This window comes from Cenococcum geophilum, assembly GCF_001692895.1.
Source record: "Cenococcum geophilum 1.58 unplaced genomic scaffold K441scaffold_24, whole genome shotgun sequence".
Lineage (NCBI taxonomy): Eukaryota > Fungi > Ascomycota > Dothideomycetes > Gloniales > Gloniaceae > Cenococcum > Cenococcum geophilum.
In genome coordinates, this window is record NW_027137582.1 from 1840877 (window position 1) to 1866647 (window position 25771).

General features: G+C 41.0%; 5 protein-coding genes across 5 annotated transcripts; 2 read left to right on the forward strand and 3 right to left on the reverse strand.

Annotated features, from left to right (window-relative positions):
- The first annotated feature begins 2876 nt into the window (after positions 1-2876).
- K441DRAFT_612216 (uncharacterized protein) lies at positions 2877-4864 on the forward strand. Its single transcript, XM_067645606.1, has 4 exons — positions 2877-3384; positions 3530-3795; positions 3871-3992; positions 4068-4864. Exons 1-4 carry the CDS (start codon positions 3108-3110, stop codon positions 4774-4776), a joined length of 1374 nt encoding a protein of 457 aa, XP_067503560.1. The 5' UTR covers positions 2877-3107; the 3' UTR covers positions 4777-4864.
- A 927-nt stretch (positions 4865-5791) lies between these two features.
- Positions 5792-11503, reverse strand: K441DRAFT_130597 (Pkinase-domain-containing protein). Its single transcript, XM_067640077.1, has 14 exons — positions 10935-11503; positions 10732-10866; positions 10654-10683; positions 10538-10602; positions 10056-10488; positions 9144-9998; positions 8782-9093; positions 8657-8720; positions 8487-8608; positions 8304-8438; positions 7966-8244; positions 7709-7919; positions 7207-7657; positions 5792-7152 (listed from the first exon to the last, which is right to left on the reverse strand). The coding sequence occupies exons 1-14, from the start codon at positions 11091-11093 to the stop codon at positions 6171-6173; spliced, it is 4233 nt and encodes a 1410-aa protein (XP_067503561.1). The 5' UTR covers positions 11094-11503; the 3' UTR covers positions 5792-6170.
- Positions 11504-11736: 233 nt separating this feature from the next.
- Positions 11737-12321, reverse strand: K441DRAFT_696872 (NAD(P)-binding protein; the record flags this gene model as incomplete). Its single annotated transcript, XM_067652933.1, has 2 exons — positions 11737-11998; positions 12052-12321. The coding sequence occupies 2 exons, from the start codon at positions 12319-12321 to the stop codon at positions 11915-11917; spliced, it is 354 nt and encodes a 117-aa protein (XP_067503562.1). The 3' UTR covers positions 11737-11914.
- Positions 12322-14014: 1693 nt separating this feature from the next.
- Positions 14015-15440, reverse strand: K441DRAFT_687536 (uncharacterized protein; the record flags this gene model as incomplete). Its single annotated transcript, XM_067652103.1, has 3 exons — positions 14015-14254; positions 14322-14423; positions 14493-15440. 3 exons carry the CDS (start codon positions 15438-15440, stop codon positions 14015-14017), a joined length of 1290 nt encoding a protein of 429 aa, XP_067503563.1.
- Positions 15441-15609: 169 nt separating this feature from the next.
- On the forward strand, positions 15610-16527 carry K441DRAFT_660891 (uncharacterized protein). Its single transcript, XM_067648784.1, has one exon. The coding sequence runs from the start codon at positions 15975-15977 to the stop codon at positions 16326-16328; it is 354 nt and encodes a 117-aa protein (XP_067503564.1). The 5' UTR covers positions 15610-15974; the 3' UTR covers positions 16329-16527.
- Positions 16528-25771: the final 9244 nt, after the last annotated feature.

Sequence of the window (25771 nt, forward strand, 5' to 3'; positions counted from 1 at the left end):
CTGCTAGCCGCATTATAATTAGGTGTATTAGTAAACTCTATGCGGTAAGGAACCTAACTTAGAAAGCCTCTACTAATTAATAATACGTTTTTTAGTTTCCTACCCCTCTTCTAAGCCACTAACGCGTTATGATAATCCTCAACTTCCTTAAGCCTCTATTACGACCTTCCTTAAGCCTCTATTATAACCTTTGCCTTATTCTTCTATTCTAGCATCTAAATAACCTTTTTAGTGGTAATAAAGTTTAAAAATGGCTTGCTTTTGTCCTAGGTGACTTTGTAGAAGTTAAAGATAGGCCCTTAGGTATATTAATTACGCTGTTAAAATAGATATTAATGGCGGTGGTTATAAATAAGGTTTCTAAGTTTAGACGAATATTAGGTCTTAGCGCGATTATAAGGGACTTTAGATAGCTCCGCAGATTTAAGTATAAAGATGTTTATCTACGCCTATTATAAGTTAATACTATCTTTACTACTTTTTATACTAAATTTGTATATTCCTATAATAAATTCCAACTAAAATCTTTTAGATTCTATCCTTAAAGGTATTTACTATACCTTCTCCTAGGTATAATCCTTTCTATATAAAAGGAACTTTAGAACCTACTTTACCTAATCTTTTTAGAGCTCTACTACGCCTTTCTAGCTTTAGAAGCTTCTTTAGCTTATTTACTCCTTCCTTACCTTATAATATAACTATACTAAATACTCCCTTTACTCGCTCTGCTATATCTAGTTCTTTTACTCTAATACCTACTACCCTAAACTATTGTATTTACTAAGTAATTGCTCGTTTTAATAGATAGAAAATATATAAGGAATAGGAGTGGGAGGAGTAAGCTATAGAATATATTTAACGTCGCTAATGGCTTTAGGAAAGTAACACTTAAGCGCTTATTCCTTACTTTCTAAGATGCATAATTAAAGGCCTTTATTACTACCTTTAAGAACCTGCCTTTTATATTGCTGCATTAGTTAAGTAACTATATTCTACTATTTACCGTATTATTAATAAAGCACAGACCCTAATACGTGGTGGCTATTGCAATACTCTTATATATAGCTTGCTAATTTGGCGTTAACTAGTTAATTTCCTAGAGTTAAATACTTGGGTACGTTGCCTTACCTACTTAGAGCTTTCCTTCTATATAGGAGTCCCTTATTCCGACTTTATAGTCGCCTAATATTTTAAGAAAGAGGGCTTTTAATATTACGTTGCTTATATAAAGCCCTAGCTTACTATAGCTCACTATTACGCCCGGTTAGCATTTATACTAGCTTACCGTCACTTCTAAAAAGAGGATTAGTGGAGAGTTATATAGATAAATAAGGCAGCTATATATTATAGTAGGCACTAGCGGCTTTATATTATTAGAAGACCTAGTAACCGATTTTATCCTAACTACCTTTATTTTAGGTTTACTAACGTACCTTATATAATAATATAGGCTGCATTCTACGGTATAGAAAAAGGGCCTTTACTATTTTAGAATAAGGAAGAATAGGGTAATATTATGGCGTAGGGCTTCCTAGATTATATATATCTAAAGCTTAAAGAATTCTATAATTTTTATAATGGCCGTTTAGAATGTAATAAAGACTTAAATAGCTAGGCGGAAGCCTTGCCTATTAATAAAAGAAGTAATATAAGTAGCTATTAAATCTAAATAGGAGAATCTAAAGGCCTGCTACTTTAAGGATCTAGTTACTTCTATGCCTATACGCCTTTAGGCAGTAATTAAAGTAAAAGGGGGACCTACTAAGTAGTAGAGGATAGTAGAATGCTTAGAGGACGATTAGGATCTTAGAGGACGATTAGGAGCTTAGAGGAGATATTTAGACACTTATTTGGCTACTGTGACTTTAGAAATATTTGTATATAGGCAATCTACTATACAATCATTGGTTTTAAAAAGCTTTATAAATTTTTAATATTGAGGTCTTTTGAAGCTCGCTGCCAAGACGGGGAAACTCATACTAATTTGTATGAGGATTTCCGCCCGAGAGGCGTCACTAGTAAGGCGCTAACCACCGGAATTGACGAGGTGGTGTAGATATCTTCTTGGGCTATCGAGCCCCTTAGGTTCTTCCTTATAGGGCCTTTTATATATATATTTTTCCGCCAGCCTTATTAGTGGTCTGATAATTTACTATAGCTAAGTAAGAGATTCCCATAGATTTCTTATTGCTTAGCGTATAATTAGCCAACCGGATCTCCTTAACTTCTGCTAAAGCTTTAACTTACTACTAAATCTTACCACTAAGGCAGCGAGCTGCTAGCTAGCTGCAGTCTTATAGCTGACTGTCACAACTCTATAAGCTCGCTGACTCTTGGACACACTGCGCTAGTCTGTAATGACTGAACATGCGACATGAACATCCAGATATGAATTTAGAGGCAAGAGCAACAAACGGATATATAAGAAGCAATGATGTCCTCAATATTTGATATCTCACAACCAAACAATACTCAAATCCTCCAAGCACAACTTTCAAATCGTAATTAAAAACAAAATCTGCACAATCCCAATCCAATTTAAATTCCATCACCTAAAGCTCGCACCATAGGCCCTCAGACGGCAGGGCAAACTTAAGGTCGGTAGATAGCTGATTGGTTAAAAAAAGGTGGCGTTTATTTAGGCGGAGACTAGTAACACTTTAGTATTAGTGAGTGCGCCTTAAGTTCTGCCCTTGCCGTCTGAGTCGCTTACTGAGATAACAAATTGCCCCGTTCAATGACGCAGGTAGTCTGTCTTCGCCCTTTAATATCATATCGCGCATATGATTTCCATTTTCTGCTCCCAAAGCCGATCCACGCGCTGCGAATACAGTAGGTAAACATATCGAATAATGCCAGGAATGGACGTCCCTGCGGCTCGTCGCGAGGTTGAGCAGATCACGCCCGGACAAGATGCTGATCAATCAACTTTCTGGGGAGCTGGAGTCTTGACACCACTCGAACAGGAATCGACGCAAGTTCAAGGCAGAAGTAAGGTGAACCCAAGGCATACTTCCGTCCCTAAATTCGAATTCGTAAACGCCCTGGGACCCCCCAAGAAAGTTTTAGGCGACCATGCTACTCGCAAGCTTGTCCGAGTTCATGCAATGCGCTCTTTCCTTCGCGAAAAGGAATCAGCTTCAGCTCCGGGGCCACCAAAACCGCAAATCAGAGCACCGGAAGCGGATTCCTGGAAGGCTAATGCCGGCAAATTTAAACTACCAACCTGGTCACGCAAGAGCAGTCATAAGAGTACTGTTGCAATGCAGGAAGCGCTTCAGAAAAGGGCTAGAAAGACTGGTTCGCTACTAACAAACGAGCTGGGACCCATCAACGTTCTCCCAATCCCTTTAAGTCCACATATCCAGCGGCTACTACATTATTGTATGTCTGAACTCTTTACAGACCTGTCTTTCTTCATCACCCGTTAACCCTCCTTCACCATCACCAATAAGTTCCTGTATAAATCGTGGACATGGAAATCTAGACAACTGTTGAGCTGAAGCTAAGCGTACGCTTCCGAAAACAGACCACCACGAATTTACCCAGAACTCCTTTGCAGTTAACCCAGAGGGTAGTTGGTATTCCTTTGCAGTAACAGACGCTGGCCTGCTACACGCCATGTTATCCCTTGTAGCTCTACATTGTGATCTTGGTCATCATATGGAAGTCTCGTTTGAAACGTCATATCACCAAACCGAGGCTATACGCCTAGTAAATGAACGTCTTAGTGATCCGGAGGCGCAGTTGACTGACGCTTTAATCGGCTCCGTGGCGATCCTTGCTAATTTTGAGGTAAGTCGCCCGGCTATCAAAGCATTTGGAACTACACATAATGATTGAATGACTGTTCTGATTCTACCAACTTAGACCATGAATGGGACCGCCGAAAGCGCCGCAATCCATATGAATGGGCTAGAAAGAATGACAGTGCTCCGTGGTGGTCTGCAAGGTTTTGGAAAAAACCGGGTTCTTCAAAGGGTGCTTACATGGTGTGTTCCGCTCTCTAGACTCATCCATAACCCTTTAATTAATTTAGATTGGTTACTGATATATTTAATTTGCAGGGCCGACTTCTGCTATTCTACAACCTGGGACTGCGGACCTCGCTTTCCAGTGCTATCCCAATCAACCGCCTCTCTTGGGATGTCTAACCGTTTCATGGCGACAAGCGCCAATGAGCCTGTGCAGCCTAGATTTTCGGAGCTTTCCGAGGTGATATGGGATATGGTTGAGATACTGGAAACATTGCATCTTATCTCAACAGCCATATCTTCGTCTCAAATCACCAACATTGATCGCAAATTTATCAGTAATTCGATCTACCTCGTGGAACACCAACTCATATCTTTGCGCCAAGATTCAGTAGTTAATCACAGTATTACCAATCTTGACATTGACTTATCAGGCCCTCTCCAATATGCTTCACATCTTTATCTCCACCTGGCCATTCGTGAATTGCCCGGAACTGCCAAAATGCACACCAGGCTTCTTAACCGGCTGGAGAATACTCTACCAACAAACTTAGATTACCTCATAGTAGTAGCTCCTGATTCCAGTCTCCGCCTCCTGTTATGGATTTTGTTTATTGGTGCTGCCACTTCACGTGGTAAAGGTGAGCAGACCTGTTTTGTACCGAATTTACGACAGGTCAGCTTGGCTTTACAGATTTATGGTCAGGAGGATTTCGAGCGGTCTCTAAAAAGTGTCTTATGGTTAGATAGGTTCTGTAATTCGCACTGCACTACTTTATCGCCTGAGATATTCTCATTATAATTTATTTATTGCGACGCGTTGTAGTTTTAGCGTTCCGGATTGTGTATAATAGCTTTTAGCAAATAGATGAAACGTTCTAAATCGGAAGATCAATCACAACCATTGTAACGGTCAAGCATTAGTGATCATTAATGCAGAGCGCCTTTCCAGGGTCTTGTCGCACCTGACTCCTGGATGGCACGCGGCCTAAGCCCGGGGCAGCAGTAGCTTTACTGCCTGAATCTTTTAAGGTAGGTGCAGGAAATAAAGGGAAAGGGGGGTATATAACTGAAATAGGGTATAGTAATATAACCGGAATAGGAATAAGGATAGGGTAATAGGCTAAATCTAACCTGAATCGACAGTTATAAATAAGCTTAGGTAGTTCCAAAAATTATATAAAACTTAGCGCGCTATATCCTCCCTTCTAACTAAGATTTTGTAGGGCGGCTAAGGAATCTAAATTTACAAAAGGTGGATTTAGTTTATAGTAGGTGGAAGTCGACATAAACAAAACTCTGAGAGTGGATTTTATATTTACCCTTTCGTCCAATACGACCTACGCAAGCCTACCAGAATTCGGCCTCACGACTGCAATCAGTGCTTTATTAATATTCAATATTTATCGATAAGGATTCAGTATTTCTCAACACCGTAATAGTATACTATTGAATAATAATAGAGATATTTAAATACTTTTGGTTTATATTTAATTCAATAATATGTTATTATGGTGTTGCTAAAAAATACTGGATCCTTATCGATAAGTATTGAATATTGATAAAAGTACTGACTGCAATGATAATCACGACCGAATAATGAAGGGGTTTAAAGCTGGTTGAGGATAGAGGTATCGGCGTGAGGGCTGGATGGTGATAGAGTGCTGAAGTGGAATGTATTTGGAACTGTACGAGATATCAAGACTCAGGAGAAAGACACAATTGGATTCCGGCGCCGTTGCTATGCAAATGCCTACTCTAAATATACTAGAGTGAACTCCTGTGACCAGAATTCCTTATCCCAGGTCGCGACCCTAAGTTCTTTTCGCCCTATCGCCTACCCATCATTTCCGGAACTCTGACAGAAAGAAAATATGGAAAGTCTAAGAGAACGAAGCAGGTAGGGCTGACTCGACAGTGCAAAAAGGTTGTAAGTCTGATGTAATATCAGCAGAAGCGCTATGAAGAGCACGTTTGGAAAATGCAAATAAGAAATCAACAATGAAACCCGTATGGCCTGACTCGGGAGACAAAATCACTACCTCTATCCTTTAAAGCCCTTTTATACTAACCCGGTCTGTGTCAGGAGAGTAACAAGAAAAGCAGCCAGTCCATCGAGTTCGAAACGACCAGAGATGCCAACGTTAGTGTCAACAAACCTCATCAAATCCACGACAAAACGCTGGAAAACTCGGATCACGAAGTGCCCCTTGAACTGCCGACACCATCACCAGCACTTGTTTGTCTTCTCCTCCTTACAATCGTCAACTTTCCTGGCACAGCCACCGGTGTGCCAGTAGGGGTGACATTCTCTTCGCGCCGCGCCGCTCCACTGGCTAGATTCATCCTTGTAAATTTTGTTCTCGGCAACCGACTCTTCGTCGAACTCGCACTTGAGCTCGAACTTCCGTTTCCGACTCCATTTAGACCAGAAGGAATACTAGATGTGCTGCTGGTGCTATCCCTGCTTGCTGGCCTATGTGCTGGCGTGCGCGCCGTGATAGAAGTCGCGGCTCTTGTTAGAGGAGCTGGAGTAGTGGTGGAATCAAGCAGTGACAGTCCCGTATTCGACTCGAATGCCTCAACATTGCTCCGGCTTCTCAGGTGTTCGTCCCTCACACTGGGCGTGGGCGGCATGCTGGCGCTGTGTATGAGTGGTGGAGGTGTCATACTTGCTAATCCGGAGGTGGAGCCAACACCGTTAGAGTTACCACTCGCGCCACGACCTCGTGATGCAGGGCGACGGAGGCCGCTGCCCCGGGAGGAAGATGAGCGGCCGATGCTGTCACATGCTTTGACGAGCTCTTCAGCCATCTGACGCACCAGGATAGCGGGATCCTTCTCTGCGAGATGGAGAACAGTGTCATAAACGCCGAAACGTCTGATCAGAGCACATTCCTCCTCGGTGGCATCGCATATGGTTCTAATGATCCTAAGGAGATTGAGACGCGCGACTGCGTCTTTGTGACCGAGCTTTTGAATCGTACGGGTGAATATTTCGGGAACTGCAAGAGACGCAGCAATAGGCGGGGAAAGACGCATAAGTTTCTGCAGCGGTTCGAGCATAGACTCGAACGCATTCTGTGACGTGTCGGGGGAAGTATAGGCGTCAATGATTGCGGTAGAAAAATTAGAGGCGAGAAGGTATTGCTCAACTCGCGCAGTCTCTTCCTGAAGCCTACTCAATGATTAGACTCTATTTGTATTTGAAAAAAGATACTTCAGTCCTTACCAAATGAATATCGCATCAAGGGCAGTGACCTGCCAGTTCCGATCCGCAAGCATGGAGATGTAGAACTGTAGCCCACGGTTTTCCCAAAGCTTCTTCCTTGCTACTTTGCCTGAATGCGCCAATTCGCATAGAATGGGTAGCGCGAACTCCTTTAGCGGCCATTCAGTTTGCACAATGTCTTTAAGAATTGGGATAACATCGTTGAGTGCAGCCTCTTCCTGACGCGAGCGATTGTGCCGACAGAGATTGTACATTGTGTTAAGGATTTGGTTCGAAATTTCGCGGAACAGAGGCAGCTTCTTTGAGGATCTAAGCAGGTCCGTGAGTACATCGATTGCATTGGAATTCTGGAGTGCTTCGTGGGTTGAGGACAACATAGACAGGTTCTTGATGAATTTGAGCATCGTGACTTGATGATTGGGAGACATCTTCTTGAGGTCTTTGAGCACGCCTGCAGAGCAATTAGCCACCAAGGATTAGGAATTTCAATAAACTGTCTTACGCTTCAAAATCATGCGATCAGCAACAAGGTCTTTAACGTGACTCTCAGCTTGAGAGAAAATAAGGAAGATATTCACAATGCGGCCTTCGATAAGCTCAGCAAGTTCATCCTTTTTTTTTTCGTCTAAAACACGATTCAAGACAAGAGAAAGTGGATATAGAACAGAGCTGCGGGAAAATATTCGACAGAAATCGTTTTTGGGAGTTGGTCCCTTTCAAAGTATTAGCTTTATCTAATACAGCGTAATGAATACGTACCTGAAGCTCAAATACACTCCAAACGCCATTCACACCGATTAACACAAGGTCGCGTTCAGTGTCGATGTCTTCCTCGAGAAACTCCACTAACACATTGATGCCACCACAGCCAATGAACATTTGCAAAGTAAGAGTAGACGTTTGATACATCTGCCGCACAAACGCAGCAGCCTCTTTGCGAATTTCGCTCGGATATTTCTTGTGCGCAAAGCTTGATATGATCGGAATGCCGCCTAAGAAAGATAAGCTCTCCTGAGCCTCGGCGTCCTCTAGGATAATCTACAATTTTGGCTTCCGTAAGTGGCGTATATATATGGAATGAGGGTTCAAAGTCATACCATGTTGACAATCCTCAGTAGCTTTAAAACTACATCTCTTGGAGGGCCAGTGCCAAGAATCTCAAGGATGGGTAGCATGCCATGCGATCTGAGAACGATCGCCTTTTTATCTGGTGATTCAAGAAGAACTTGTTGCTGCAAATTTTTAGGAGAAGCAGAAAACGTTTAACGAGTAAAACATACGAGCTGCTCTGCTAAGTCTGATAGCACACCGTTAGGTTGCGTAGTTTTGAGACAGCCAACCAAGTTTTCGGTTAGCTTCGCTAAGCGATCATCTTTATCGCGAGCGACATTATTCTCAAGATCTGAACAAGCTTAGTAACCTCAATTCGTGGAACAGGAAATCGTCATACTAATATTCTCTAATCCTTCCTCTAAATTGGCAAAAGGGTCGGATTCGTCCTCGTCCATAGCGATCTAGCACAGTTAGATGTGAATTCACATAACACATAACACATAGCTTAGAGACTTCACATACAAATGAAGACGACATCTTGGAAGTAATCATAACTAAGCTGTTCTGATCTGAGCCGCTGTCACTGTCTGCCTTTGGCAGGCTGGGAACGTCGTGTCCAAAGATGTCAGAGAAATCTTTGTCCTTATCATCTTCTGCATATTTTTGAATCTCAATCTCAGACTGAGAGCGCTGCATGCCCCTTCGCTCAGATGTATAAGAGGCAGAGCGTTGCCGCATACTCCCACCTTTCTTCGCATTCTGGGTTGAGCGTGGGGCGGTCTTAAGATCAGATGGATGAAATAATTTAGGCGAAAAGGATTCGGCGGGATTGGCCTGAATTAGGTCAGTGATGGAGTTATGAGGTTAAAACCTTCCTATCTCACCCGCATGGCCTTTAGCTTTCTCTCAAAAGCAGCGTCATCGGCAGCGATAAGATCAGAGTAGTCTTCTACAGAATTTTCTCGAAAGACGGCTGTCGGCCGTGCCAATGACGCGACTTTGCTTTTCGACAGTTGAGTAACTTTTGGGATACCTCGAAGAATAGCAGTTTTAGGCTCAAATTCCTGCCGGGAAGATGAGTTGTTAGGAGGATTGGCCTTAGAACTAGAAGCCTTCGCCTTAATCGATGTAGAAGCTCGAACCGTATCTATGTCATTGAAGTGATTGTCTGAGGCGAAGTGATGTGAACTCTTAACAGTGAGATCACCGCCACCGCTTTCTTCAGTGCTCATAGGCTCTTCTGTTACATATTCGAATGTAGCATAAGATTTTAACTTTTCAGATGAAAGCAGGCCTGCAAAATTGTCCTGTGGTCGGAGGTGGGGCAAGTGTAGTGCACTAGGACTTATTGAAGACACAAAGTCGTCGTCCCAGTTATCGCTTGTATCAACTTCAGGTGAACGATAGAGGTCTGCATTGGGCCTAGCCTTGGCAAGATTCACTCCACCTTTGGGGGGTGCTGGCGTTTTCAGTGACGGCGGAGGTTCTTTTTTAGGCGGGCTAAGGCTAGAAGACAGGGGTCGTGACGCTCTTCGAAGTGAACCATTGTTGGGAGATTTCAAGGCTTCATTCCACTCCTGGACGCTCTTGATGGCTTCGTCGTACTCGGTCGGTTTAGTGGGAACTACAGAAACAGTTCTCTTTGCACTTAATATCCATGGGTGCTTCAATAATCGTTTTGCTGATATCCTAAGGTTAGGGTTCTTCTGAAAACATTGCATGAGAAAATCGCGCACAGCCTGCTACGAGTGAGTACATGTTTGAATTAAGGTCAGAGCGTATGCGATATAACTGACCGGAGAGGCGCTGCCAGGGATAGGGGGATGTTCATCGTTCACAATTCGAAATAATGCTTGCATGGGTTGCAATTTGTGATAAGGTGGTTTGCCCTCGATCAACTCGATGACGGTACATCCTAAGCTCCAAATGTCCGAGGAAGTTGTTGCGCCTGATAATTCAATGACTTCTGGTGCCATCCAATAGGGCGTTCCTACTACGCTAGATTCGTCTAGTCCGGACGCTTTAGTAGCAACTCCGAAATCCGCAAGCTTAACGAGACCCTCTTTGGTGGTGAGAATATTGGCACCCTTGATATCCCTATGGATGACGCCCTGCTCGTGGAGGTATAGGAGCCCATGTAGGACCTGAGACATGTATAGCGCAACCAGATTTTCAGGAAACTTCCCAAAATTTTTGCAAATCGAGTGTAGGGAGCCATTCTCGCAATACCTAGTTACTCTCAGCCATAGCAATGGATAGGCAATGATAGTAGCCTTACTCGAGAATGATGTAAAGAGAGTCAATTGACTTAACGAAGCCATGATACTTGACAATGTTTGAGTGCTAAGTTTCAAAGTCAGCATATGTTCTGGACAGACTTCTAGAAATTAATACATTTAGATTTTTCAACAGGTCAATTTCTAGCTAGATAACGTGTCAGCCGTGGCCCAAAGCACTTGTATAGTTTCATACCATTATAGTTTTCAGCTCGCTCTTCGGTAAATTTTCTAATCGAACCTGTTTGATTGCTACAGCCTCTCCGGTACCCCAATTCAAAGCCCTATAGACAGACCCAAAGGCTCCTTTGCCGAGGCAATCCCCCAATTGCTATCCATAAAAACGCCATTAGCCATTGTATCCATTTTGCGACCGCTCCGAGTTGTAGCTCCACATACATAATCCTTCAATCCAGCAACATCTTGTGCCGCTCTTTGAGCATGCCCTTCTCTACTTGGTGGAGCCGAGGCTGCCTTCGCTGACCTTGATTGTCCTGGTGTTCCATATCCTGCCTGTCGCCCATTCTTCTGCTTATCCGGCGGATGGGAAACCATCATGGCCCCAGATTGGTGTGATCCAGGAGACAATTATGACGAGGCCTTGATCTCGGTCGTCGTCGAGGAGGGAGGTCGGTTCGGTGAGTATGGGAGGTTAGAGGTCTCGGAGAACTTCATAGCACGCTCTGAAAGGTCGCCTTCCGCCGCCTGCAAGTGTTGACCCGACGCAAGCACGCTGCCTCACGGGTTTGAGGCGTGCTATAAGCGTTCTATCGTAGGGATCCTGGCTTGGAATATTGTTACGGGTTGATTGCACGCGACTGCTTGACGATCCATGCACGCGCTGATTGCCAGTGCTCCTGCGGGCTCTGCATAAGGTTAAAACTGCGGCCTGTGAGGTCTGCTGAGCCCCAAAGTGTGAATATTGGGGCACAAAAGTCAATTCATGGATGGCAGATTGTGGTTTGCTGCTGGGGCGCATCATCGGGAGTCTGCACTAATGTGTGGCTTGTGTTGGATCTTTCTCCGGCGGAAAAGACCGAGCCATCTCCGTCCGACAGTCCACTTCAAAATCTTCCTTCTGGGAGTGTATGAGATATTAGCCTTTTAACTCGTCGCGACGAGGTCCTGGATCCTGGCCTTAATGCTGTTATTTAAAGCATAATGTGCATTAATGGACACGCTGTCACGTGGAGAGTGAAGACGTGTCCCTGTTTTCAATTCCTCCCACTTAGCTGCTCTGCTACAGATCATAATATGCGTTATAGTCGATCTCCCGTCTTCCTCCTCCATTGTTCGTCGTCATCAAGAGCACCTCATAGACTCACCGCCAATCTTCGTCCCCCGCTTCGATGCCCTATCCGCTGATATCCGTGCGTAAGCTACCAACCAGATACCACATTGAACACGCCCCCATCGACAGCAAGTATCTCGCCATTGACATATGCATTCTTCGTCAGGAACAACTAAACGGCCATAATTAGCTCCTTAGTCTTCGTTTCATACAGGACACACTTACCACAGCTTGTGCCATCTCCTCATCACTTCCGGCTCTCATCGCTGACACGTGCCCTTTCTTCTGTACCTTCTCATCCGGCAACTCACTCTTCATATCTGGACCACTCTGCTTTGCTATCATCTCGCTTGGGAAGTAGCCAGGTGCAATACTGTTCATGCGTACTTGCGCTTTTTGGAACTCGGTACTCATCAGCTTGGTAAGGTGAACGGTGCCGCCCTTGGCAGCACTGTATGAGAAATGACCCTGAGCATGCCGTATAATGCCACTCATGCTAGAGGTGACGATGACAGATGCCGAAAGATGGTCATGAGTCTCGGTACCAGCTTGGAGCAAGGGGAGAAACGCGACGGTTGTGAAGTAGACGGATGTCACGTCCGTATTGTAGGTTTCGTTCCACTGCTCAAAAGTCTCGTTTCTCTTTCAAATTAGTAGCTGATTCTTCGTCAGGCTCAGCTTTGGCGCCGGAAATGCCTGCTGCACAGACTGAGACGTTGTTAGTCCAATGCTGTCTGATCCTGTGGAACGTCCAAGTTGATACCAAGAAGATTAATGTACTTCTCCTTTTTTGAGAGATCGTTGTAGATTTTTGCCAAGTCATTCTTTTTCGTGACATCGCAAGGTCCAAGCCTAAACGATAGTTAAGATCTTCGCACGCTATGGACCTACCGTGGTTGACACTTACGGAATGATCTTTCCGCCCTCTTCAGGGTCATGAGATTCAGACGCGCGAGATCCACGGCGACAGCGATGTCAATACTCGAAGCCTAACGGCTGCTAATGGAGAATCGTGCTATATCACAACGACCGGCTGATCGTGTTCTTTTATGTCGACGATCTTGCGGCGATATGCCGCAGAGAGAACTTACCAAAGCTTTAAATCTTCAAGGAAGAGTTGATAAAGAAGTATGAGATTGCCCGACCTCAACGGAAGCTTGGCTCTGCTAGAATTCCTACATTAATAAGATCGCTAGCACCACCCATCTAACGGACTTTCGTCTAGTATATACGCCCCTACACGAAGCCGCAATCAATCGAGCAATCGATTGGCGCTCTACTAACTATTTAGCTTATTTACACCATCTCTTTATTCACCAAGTTCTTAATTCAGACGGCATATTCGACTCAACACCATGCCAAGACCCATGATACAGCTTTGACCTATAAGAGCTCAAAGCTTGGGGGTGTGTCAATCCAGGTCGGATTTTGTCGATTACCCTGCTCCTGTTCCAGTTGCCTGTCACCCTATGACCCACACTGTTTCTGTTGCCTGTACCCCTTGTACCCCCCTTTGTTGCCTATACCTTCCTCGTGTATATATAGTTTCTTTTCTTCATAGTTTGAATAGACAGTCTTCCTCATCCTCTCCTGATCTGCATCAGATCGACATATGTCTACCGGAACACGTTGTCAAATACTCCAGCCGCATAGGAGAAATTGAGTCTCCTTCACCGGAATGGACAGAGCGCGAAGTTCAAGGTTTCGCTTCCTAGCTCTCACGAACCCATGCAGAGGTCCTAATAAGATGAGGACAAATCCGTGTGGGGTCTGCAGAAATTTTTCCGTAGAACTACTGTCGGTAATCCACACGAGGGCAAGAAATCTTCCAAAATGGAAGGCTGAGCCCTCATTGCTGGTCTTGAGCGCTGTGGACACGCCGATCCAAAGGGATGAGGCCACTTCATTCTACGGCTAGTCTTTCAAGCTCAATCAGTTGCGACTTTTGCGGAATTAGTCTTTACGTACCCCAAGCCCTACTAAAGTGGGTTGAGTGGTCACTATGATGCGGTTACTTCAGCAGTAGGCACGCACCTTTTCACCCATTTATCAGCGCTTACGGACCTCAATCTCCATTCCCAAGAGCATGGAAGGCTTTGGCTCTAGTTTCCTATGAGCACGATCAACGGAGCGAGGAACTATAATTTGTATCTTCTTGGATTAGGTTCCCACCCCCTGATCTTTACATTTAAGTCCTGTCAATCTCTGCGATTGGCATCATGTCTCCAAGCCATGTAGCTATAGCATTTATCTCTTGAGCACTATTACCGTGCTCGGTTGCAAGGAGGTGGTTCCAATCCTTGATATCCCGGAGTTTCTGGTTTTGAAGACGTGACTGGAACCATTTCAATTGTTCGGAGGCGATCGCAGGTCCCTCGACTAGGCTCTCGGTGATGATACCATGTTGGACTTTGAAGCATATCCGCGCCTATGCTGTTGTTAGTCACTTAACTCGACATCCATCTATCGAGGATAGAGAGACAGAATACACCCACAGAGAATGGTATGGTATGAGGCGCCTTCTCATGGCCATCTTGGTCCACAAGATGGCTCGAAAAAGTGAACTGGGGCGTTTGGGAGTATGTCCACTCCAGAGTCTACACAAAGATCAGCATAAACACCGTCACATGTATGCAGTAATGCACGAAAGACCACTGGCAACGAACCTTCAGCTCATCATATCCTTTCCGGATTTCCGGAGTGCTTAGATGCTCTTCACCAACGGTCACCACAGTCGGGACATTTCCAGCATCGCGATACACTGTCGCAAACTCATCTTGGATGGATTTCTCAAATACGTGGTTCACTAATCCAATATTGCCGACCGGAGAGCTTACACTCTCGACACCCCGCGCTCTAAGATATGGCCTTGCAGGAGAATGCAAGTATTGTGGTATGACATGCAAGTTCGGCGATGCGAGGAGACAAGTGCCGTGGTGCAAAGCCCGTCTTCGTGTGAGTTTGTACGCGGAGCCAGAAACCTTAAGCGGTCGCGGGCCAGCTCCATCATCAGAAGTATACGGTGTCTTGTGCGTGTCCTGAGGATCTGTGTCATATTTTCTATGGCCTTGATCCAGGACGATGTCGTGTCGCTCATTGACTCTTGCCCGGTCAATGCCCAGTTTCCGTAGAGCTCGCACTACCATCTCTGCGTGCTTGTCGCGTGTGAAATTCGCAGGCGGGCAGATGATGCTCCAGTTGACATTGCCTTCATCGTGGAAGACAGCGCCGCCACCCGAGCGTCGTCGCACAAGGTCGACGCTGCCAATGACTGGTGGTTCGGTCTCTTTCGCCTTGCCTGATTTGACCGCGTTAAGGATCCTAAGGTTAACCTCTAGCCATGGGTTCTGGTTGCGGCCAATGACGATGCAAGGGCGATTCGTGTAGAGAAACAAGACTGTGGAGTCGGGTGGTGAAGTCTGTAGAAGGTGGTGTTCAATCGAGAGATTGAGGTACGGGTCGTTGGACCGCGAGATGTAGCTCTGGATGCGATTGGAAGGATCAATAATCGCTTCGGAAAAGGACGAGAACCTGCGACGGATGCCCCGAACGTTGCTGCTTTGAAGAAGTTTGCCAGGGCTAAACTGGAGAAGTAACCCTCTGGAAGGAGCCATCATGGCTATCTTCATAGAGCTGTCAAGAAAGTGAACAAGGTTCGTTGGTGGTTGGTTGATCGGACCGAATATCCCTGACACGCGAATACGAAAATGGCGGTGGCGGAGAACGTTAAAGTGAACCTCATCTCATGGGATGGCTGGAAAAATCTCCATAATGTGGAGAAAATGGAGTTCTGTTTTCTGATGAGGTCCAGTGAGGATGCTAAGTGATTGTGCGGAAGGCCAGGGCATTTATCGACGGATGAGTGAAGACATCTCCAGCCGAATGTGATAGAATACACCTAAGCATCAGAGAAATCGGTATGAGCCTTAGGATCGCTTGGGGAAATCCTCATTGCATTCTGCATTTTGGGATATATTTCGGATGGGCTCCCTATACGTACGGATTTCCACGTCTCCATATCTCTCTGCTCCCCTCACCCAGTCTCACTTCTTACATTAAGTCAAGATGGAGGAAGAGAGACTTTCTATCCTCCTTTCATTTCTTAATTCTCAAGGTTCCTTGTGCTTCGTCGCTTGGACCTTGCAAACATGTCATGCTTCTCTGGAGTGGGAACCCCCCTTCTCCTAGATATTTCCCCCGTTCAACGACGTGAGGAGAATCATTCCTACGTATTTCTACCCACGTCTAAGACCTCCATATTCTCCCTCTTAAATTCTGGAATTCAAATTGCTGTGATGGTGTTGCTGATGTTTGGCGGGGGGTGGGTATCCCAAGGCTATCCCTTGGGACTCTGCAGAGATATTCACCACAACTCCGCACCCTTACCGACACAACACCACCCAAAGATTATTTTCTATTATGCTTTAATCACTCGGCGTCATTCTATACCCGCCGCAGCTCTCTTTGATGTAATGCGAGAATACATCACGGGGCTGTGGTAGAAATTGTAGCTATTAGTGGAGAGCTAGTGGATTGATCTATGTAGATTAATTATTTTCTCTCTAATATAATCAAGAAGCGAGGAGCATTTGGTCCAGTGGTCAAAGCAACATACTAACGTGTTCAGTAGGGCCCCGGCTTGCGGGTTGGACGTCGGTAGTGCTAGGTAAGCAACATCCAACTTCCAAAAATGCTCCTCGCTTCTTGATTCTTTTTTTTTTTGCCTCCCGCGAGAATAGTTACTACCTTTTTCCACCCTGCCGCTACTGTCTATGTGGTGTCTGCAAGAATATTGTAAACGGTAAGGATGGTAGCATAAGAATGAATGGAATAACATTTTGGCCTAAATCTATGTACTGACGTAATCTTTTGGTGTTTTTATTGCAGTAAGGCACTGCGAATCGAGAGGCCGTTCTAGGCCTCAAGGTCGCGGGAGGGGTTTAGCATCGTACATCCACATTCTTCCCTAACATGGCTTTCAAACCTGCAGCGAGCTGTTCTGAAAGACTCGCAACACCATAGAGCAATACTTGCAGTGATAGCTGTTACTGCAGTTCGATTCTGGTATTTCGTACAATCCTCATTCATTTTTGTGAGCCTTCAGCTTTTAACTGTGATACTTCAGCTTTCAACTGTGATACTTCAAATCTTTCACTTTCCCACACAAACGCTAATTGTCAGGGGTTACAACCACCGGCTTAGGTTGTCATTATTACTTCATCCAGAATACACTCGCCTAATTCGTAACCACGCACCCTGCTTCTACAATATTTACTTCTCGACAGAGTAAATCAAATGCCACGGTCACTTCATTGTCTCACGAATCATGCTAGACAGCCCCAAACATCTTCACAGTAGTTGTGTCAGCACAAGTAGCGACCTGATTATCGGAAATTATTGAAAATACTTTAATCTAATAGTTTATATAGCAAAGGTGAACCTTACGAAATCCCGCCCCAAGGTCAAAGCCGCGAAGACGCAAGTTTTCTCACTTGCTGCTAAAGCACCTCCACATTAAAGGAACAATAACTTTAAGGCGCATTTACATCTCAAGGAACTACTTCAGTAAAAAATATGTATTTAGAGCCGAGTCCATCAAACAAGACGGCAAGACGGCAGGGTTGTAAACAATTAGCCACAATCAGCCACAATCGGATTATTGTGATTGCGAGATTCTGATTAACGATCACAATCTAATTAATAATCACAGCACGTGATAGCAGATTCCTTAGCACCCCGTATAATTAATCCTATTAAAAAGATATTTCTACCCCTAGAACCCTTACTATATAAAAAAATAAAGGTAAACTAGACTCTAAATAACCCCGCTTAAAATCCTACTTCTATACTAGTTTTTTAAATATTCTATTCTCTTAAGGCTATCTATTTCTATCTTTATTCTTTTTTAGCTTATTATATAACGGCCGCCTAAGAAAACTCTCTCTAGATTATCGCTTATAGCTAGAATAGAGAGGATATTTATAGTAAGAATTAAAAGCCTTGGCTATTGTTTTCTTTACGGCTCCTAAGTCCACTAATAAAGAGCTAGGCCCTATATTTTATACGAAGCTTTAGAGTAATAATCCTTATACTTATTAAGGCTTTATAATTAAACAATTTTTTTTAAGGTTGTTTATAATAAGATTAAACTTATCTAGCTCCTTTTCCTTTATTTAGTACTATAAAGGCCTCTTATATGATATAGTATAAAGGGGATATAAATTTTGGAATTGCTCCTAAAACTACTTTAACTTTTAAAGCATAAGTTTCTACTACTCCTTTTTCTATATCTCTTTAATGTATTTTATATAACGCTAAGGCTAAAGAATTAGTACTATAGCGTAGAGAGGAGAGCTGTCTGTTTTAGTATAGTATTTATTAAACTTTTTCCAAGCTTGTTTAATATAATGCTTTAGGTCTTAGTTTAATCTAATACCTACTAATACCTATTATATCTCTATATATTTAATAAGGACGTCTATTATAAAGAGAACTTCGCTAAGGCTTAAGCTATACCCTTAAAGTTTTATAGTTGCGCTATAAAAAGGCCTAAGGAAGTTCTTAATTATATAAAAAAGGGACTAGTTAGCTAGGTTAAGAAAGTCTTTATAAAGTATATCTATATTAGCCTTTGTATACTAGTTAACTCTAGACTTATACTAGATTATAGTCTCTAGTATTTACCACTAGCTATTCTATTTCGTACAATTATTAAGAGGAATCCTTTATCCAATAATTAACTTAAACTACTTTATATAATTGCTTAAGGAGCGGGAGTAGATAATAATGTTATATAACCGCCCAAGCGCCCCTATTACGCGGAATATATCCCTTTTATTCTCTTACGCGGCCTTATTATATATTATCTCTAGCTTTATACTCCCCTTTTTAGAGAGCCTTTTATACGCCTTAATCTCTCCCTCCTAAGTAGTACTAAAGAGGAAAGCATTAACCGCAAGGTTAATAACATATCCTTAGTATTAAATTCGTTAATAGACAGAATCCTATTAAATATCTTTATTCTCTAGTAGGAAATTAGATATTATACAACATAGCGTATTATTTATTAAAGAATTATCATTAATAATAGCCCTAATCTTTTATATAATACCGTAATCTAATAGTACTAAAAGAAGGGTATTCTACTATTCTTTTTTACTATAGTTTATAATTAGCTGTAAAGTAAAAAGAGCCCGCGCTTTTTACTCTTAAGTATTAATAAAATGGGAGTAAATAGTAAGGAGAGAGTAGTTATTTAAAAAGGTCCAGACATTAATAAAGAGATAAATATTTAAAATCGCTAACTAAAGTTTTTTTTATATAATATCCTTTTAAGAATTAAATAACTGTTTAATCTTCTAGCTAATATCTCTATAAGCTACTATAATAAAGCTCTAGGACTCCTAATTTAAAGCCTAATAAAAAGTATAGAATTCTAGCCATTTAACCGTATTAAATAGAAGGTTTTATATAATAATTAAATTAATAAGGGCTTAATTAATGACTTTATAATTAAGAGAGGACCTTAGAATAATAGATTTAAACTCTAATAGATTGCTTTTAGATCTAGCCTACCCCTAAAGATCCTTAAGTATAGCATTTGCTTTAGTCTTTATATAACTTATTCTTAAGAGGCTAATATTAATTAAGTAATTTCGTTTAAGATGCCTCTAGAAATTTATAGTAACTATTATACTGTACTTACAGTCTATAGACTTGCAGTAATAGATTTTTTTTCCATTTTTATCTTATGCTAGCTTATATTCGTACAGTTCTTAGGTATATAGAAGAATTAGGCTTTAATATTTCCCCTTATTCTAAGAAGAAAGCTTAATTAATTATTATTATTCTTTACTTAACGTCCGATTTAGATCCCTATTAGGTCCACGCGGACTACTCCTTATATACATATAGGGAGAAAACTCTATTTAAGAAAACCCTGTAATCCATCTCCCTGCCTTTTGGGACTCTCCTATAAAGCGCCTACGAGGCGCCTACGAGTCACCTATAGTGCTCTACTACCTTACTTTTTAACCTTCTTAGGAACCACTGCTGCCGTAACAAGCCTATAGACGCGCTAGTATTGCAAACTTTACTCTACCACTATAGAGTTATTAGGGGGCGCCCGTTGCTTACCCCCCCCTACCCTTTATTACTATTTCCTTTATAACCCGGAACTGGTTTAGTACATTTTAGCTAATAAGCCACTAGGTAACCGCCTTAAGGCCTTTTTATATTAAGAGCAGTATATTATAGTTCTCTATGCTAGCTACTAAGAGTATTACTTCTTAGTTAGTGCGTAAGGGGCATAACAGTATTACGTGTTTTGGTGTCTGTCTTAGCTAGCTATATTTATATCTCGGGCTACCTACTAAGACACCCACCCAGTAGAGCTAGTCTTTTAGTCCTATTATTTCTATTCTTAAGAGTATTACTATTATATTTTCTACCTTTATTAGGCCTTCTCGGAGCCCTAAAGTATTTACCCCCTATAGTATTAACCATACTACAGCTTAGATTCCTCTTGCCTTAGTCAGCCTCTATACCTTTAACTCCCATATACCTCTCTAGTATTGGTTTAGCCAGCATTATATTACGGTAAATAGTTTCCTAGCGTTCTTTTATACTCTACTTTAGCTCCTTTCTCTCTCTTACTATTATTTTTACTAGCCTCTTACGCGTCTCCCTTCCTCCTCTATATAGGCCTAGGCCCTAAAGTAGTACTATTCTTCTTCTGCTTTCTTTACCTATTTCTTTAATATATCTTCCCTACTTTAGGGTTATTGGTTTATTCTCCTATAGGGCGCCCTAGGGTCCCTTTATAGTTTATTTAGGCGTGTCTTAATATACTTTATAACATTAGAGTTGCATTTATTTTACGCCCTTTATATTACAGCGGCTTTAATATATAGTTATAGAGGGGGAATATTGGCTTCCTTTTTAAGTAGTGCTGTGGCCGTTTGCTTATATCCGCCTATTATACTCTAGAGGTAGGCTATTTAGACCTTTTAAAGTGGTTTAAGGAGTGATTTAGGGGGGCCTTTCTTAGATTCTCTAATAGCCCAAATACTGGACTTATACGTTATAGTTGGCTGGACAACTACTATATATAGTAGGCGTGACCTCTAAAAGTATAGACCCTATATAGAATTAACAATCCTAGATAATATAATATACTATACTTGGCCCTTATAGGCCGCTTACGCTATATATACGCTCCACTAGAGCTTACTGTCTACCTATACTCCTAATACCCTTAGGCCCTAAACTGGTTAACCCCTAAAGCCTTAAATGCGAATTATATGCTAAAGATCTACAGATTGGTTGCGTTTTCTTATAAAGTAGATTAGCTGGTATTTCTTTAGTAAGAATTGGACTTTATATTATCTTGCCTATTCTATATAGGTATTATAAGCTTTCTCTAGTATTCTGCAATTCTTTGCGGCTATTAGCCCGTATATAATTAGGTTTATATTATTAACAAAGCCTATCCCCTAGGTCGCCCCTTTCTTAAAGGAGTTAAGTAGGTTACTTATAAAGAAAAGGAAGAGTATAGGCGAGAGGGGTAATCCTTATAGTATTCCTGTTATAACTGTAATAGGGGGGCTCTGGTATCTACTAAAGATTAGTAATATTTCTTTCTAACCTATAAACCCTTAAACAAATTATATAATCCATTCTAGGAAGCCTTTTACCCTAAGGATATATAGGAAACGCTTATAGGGTACGTTATTATAGGCGCCGCTAATATCTAGGCTAAGCATTAATACTATAAAGTCCCTTCGCATCACCCATGCGGATTTAATGGTGGTAGTAAGTAGCGTAAGTGCTAATAGTATTAAGCGGTTCTTTCTTGCCCCTATTTAGCTTTATAGTAGTAGGTCGTATTCCTCAGCCGTATCTACTATACGGTCCGCTATTACCTTTTCTAAGATCTTGCTGAGGGTGTTTTCTAAGGCAATAGGGCGGTAGCTTCCTGGGATTGAGTAATCTACTTTACCTTCTTTCTATAAAACAACTATCATCATAAATCTTCCAAGTCGTGGGTAGTAGCCTACGGCAAAGCATACCCTGGCTACATCTGCAAGCTAGGGTACTATAAGTGGTCCACAGGTTTTTAAGGCCTCATTTGAAATCCTATTAGGGTTGGGTAAAATCTAATCTTATCTCGATACGATCGACAATTGACGATCGATATGATATCTCGTATCGATCAAAGTATCGTGATATTCTCTTGGCATTCCCTATAAAATTTCCCCCCACCGAATTTACTACTTTTCTACTGCAGTATCATACGAAACATGGCTTTAGAAGCGGATTCATCTCTTCTTGAAAATACTCCTAGCTCAATTAAGAGCTCTAGCACACAATAGGCACAGCTTTAATCTCTAGTCTATAAATTTACTCGCCTACTATACAAGAATAAGCTAATATACGATAAAAAGAACCGAAAGCTTATATACTGCAATTAGTACAAAAGTTACTTAGCATTATTAACTATTGTCGGTATCACCCGGGGGGGTACTGCAATTGCAATATAAGGTAACAGGTTCTTTAATTCATTCGTCTTCTTCCGCAGAGGATCGTAAGGATCGCGGTGCCTAAATAGGGGGCTGATGAGTCACCATAAGGATGACTAATCAGAGACATGACTACGTAACCTCTACTCGTATAGACAACTATAAATATAAAAAGACACCTTAAAAAAGACTACGTAATCTCTATTAACTTAAAACAGCCTCATATAAAGGAGTAAGCATTTAGGAAGCTTTAGGAGCTTTAGGCATAAATAGCATTAGAATTTAGGACAGACGAAGTTAATTCTATAGTTCTTATAAAAGTACTAAATAAGGAAGTCATCTAGCAAGCTCTTATTAACTTAGTTGTTATATAAAACCTTCCATTCCGGATTATAGAGTAGGAAGAGTTTTATGTCTTCTATTAGGCTCTTAACCTAAAGTTGTCCGATTTAATAGTAACAACGTATAAAGAAATTTCTTAGATAATTACCCATTCCTTTTAGTTACAGAAAGACATTATATAAAGACGAGTTTAATCAGCGTTAATAAGTATTTATCTTTCTATTAATATTTAGATGTCTCTAAATAACCACCTTCTTCTCGCAGTTTACGCCCACTTTATTAATAGCCAGGAAAACCAGATAAAAGCTCTTTTTGCCCTTTATACGGTACCTAGTTATAATAAAGCTAAATAATAAAATACTCTTCTTCCAGTCCTAAAGGAGTATAGAATTGTATAAAAGCTTGGAGCTATTATTGCAGATAATTCTATAATAAATGATACTCTCTATTATACAATCTAGAAGTATCTTGCCGATAATAAGGATATTACCTAGGTCCCATCTAATAACGTATCCGCTGCTAGGGATATACTATTAATCTCGCCGTCCAGGCCTTCCTCTTTAAAGATACTCTTAAACTTGAGGCTATTAAGTTATATAAAAGGAATAATATAAGCGGAAAGGAGCGAAGTCGTAAGGAAGAGATTAAGTAAAAATAGGCTTTCCAAGCAATGGGCCCACTTGGTAAGCTTTATAATATTATAATACACTTCTATGCCTTAGCAAGTCGTATAAAGGAGTTTAAGACTTTAGTTAAAAGACGAGTTCTACTTAATAATCGTATGAGATGGAATAGCTAGTATTAAATACTAAGCATTTTACTTAAGCACGAGTTAGGAATTAATAACTATATTAAAAGCAACTTTAATACGCTTAAGGAGGATTATATCTCGCCACAAGACTAGAAGCTTCTTTATACGATTTGCACCTTTCTAAAGCCATTCCACCGTGTAATATTAGAGACATAAGGGGATTATATAACACTTAATCGAGTACTCTTTATAATAGATGTACTTATTAAATATATAAAGAATTCTCTTATATAACTCTTCTTTTAGGTACTTTATTTAAGCTAAAGCTAATATTATATAATAGGCACTCTTTAAATTAAATAAAGCTCTTTTACTTTAAGTAAAGAATATATAGGCGAAGTTTAATAAGTACTACTAGAGAATAGATAACTCCCCTCTTTANNCNNCTGCACTTATTCTTTACCTAAATTATTATATAAAGTATATTAAGACATTTTAGAAGAAGGAGTAGCAGAAAATAATACTTCTAAAGGTTTAACGGCTCTGGGAAACATACCGAGAATTAGAGAAGCCTATTACCTCTCTTTAAACAGTATTATACGACAAGCTATTATAAGATGAGTATAAGGAACTTAATAAGTACGATTGAATTATAAACGAATTAAATAAAAAGGTTACTTGACTAGTAAGCTAAGATAAGTACGATAACTACTGCTCTAAAGTACCGTACAAGATTAAAGTTTCTCTACTTTAGTGGTGGTCTTAAAAACAATAAATAAAGCACTAGCTATGGCTTTTACTCTTTATAAGAGAGGTACTTTTAATTTTAGCTATAAGTAATAAACTAGAGAGAGTATTTTCAGAAGGGCGTTATACGGTATTATAGGAGAGAATATAGCTTAGATTATAGAACCTTAAGAAGACGAAGTGTATAAAGAGCTAGCACTAAAGTAGAATTTTAAAAGGAATATAGTAGTCGTATAGAGAAAGCTATATAAGAGATATGTTATATAATACTAAGGGGTAGGGGTATAGGATATATAAATAAAATAATTATAGGTAAAAGGTAACTACTAAAGGCGTATAGGTAGCATAGGTAAATATATACTAACTTTAAACTTAATAGATTATAAGTTTAAATCCCACTAACATTGTCCTTTATCGAGAATTGGGAAATACAATTGTCTGGTATACTTCCCGTCCTACTATATAAGAGATTCTTTGGCAATATTGCCATACTATAAGTAAACTCTCCTCTCTATATGATATACCTATATAACTAACTACTCTTAGGATAAGTAGGAGAGGGTAGAAGCTTTATTAGCGATTAATATGGAGGCTTAGATGGGGGGGGGGTATTAGAGAAGTAGGTGCGGACGGGGAGGCCCTTATATAACGGAACCTTGTAGTAAGAACTACGATAGGCTCGTTATTGGGCTAGGTGTGTAGGAAATGCAAGTATAAAAGTCAACAACGTAATAACAACTGGTGGAGTAGTTGCCTAATAGATTAACTCTAATTATATTCTAAGAATTACTATAAGGAAGAAACTATCTAGGTAGGGACTGAGGGTCCTTAAATACATAACCGTACTCCTATAAAATCCTTCTTGTATATAATGTACGCGTACTTTATCTACTTTGTCGCAGATTATATAGATTATACAGATTATATAAATCACATTATATGACCTTGGTTACCATTCCTCGTCACATAGTTCTATTGGCTCTATTTTAGACCGTGCTTAAATTAACCAACTAGCTTCTTCCGTCTCTTCTCTAAGTAGTTATAATATCGTACTTAAAGCGTCCATAACACTATCTCCCTCCTCTTTATCTTTATCCTTAAAGATTTAAAATATCTCTAAGTTATTTACTAGAGGTATAATATCCGTCTAATTAATTTGGTTAATATTATTGCTTATTATACCTAAAGTAATTTCTTCTTCCTTAACTGCTTGTCGTGCTCGCACTATTACTACAATATTGTCTCTTAGTAAGATTATACCGTCTCCATATTCTCGCTATTTAAAAGAGGGGTTAGTTTATATTGCGTTAGCAAACCTATCTTTGCGATAACCGTCCTCTTATTTAAAGTATACTAAAGCAAATATTCGTTTATCCTATAACGTTCGCTCTACTTCTAATGCTAAATATACGCGACCTATTACTCTTAATAGTCGTCTAGTTCCCTAATTAATTTATCTTAGGGTCTTATATTTAATCTACTACTATATAGCTAGATAATAAACTGTCTGTTACTCTTGCTAAATTGCGCTAATCTTAGGACGCTAAATAGGAGGCTGCTAATACTCAGCAACGGGCTCTTAAGT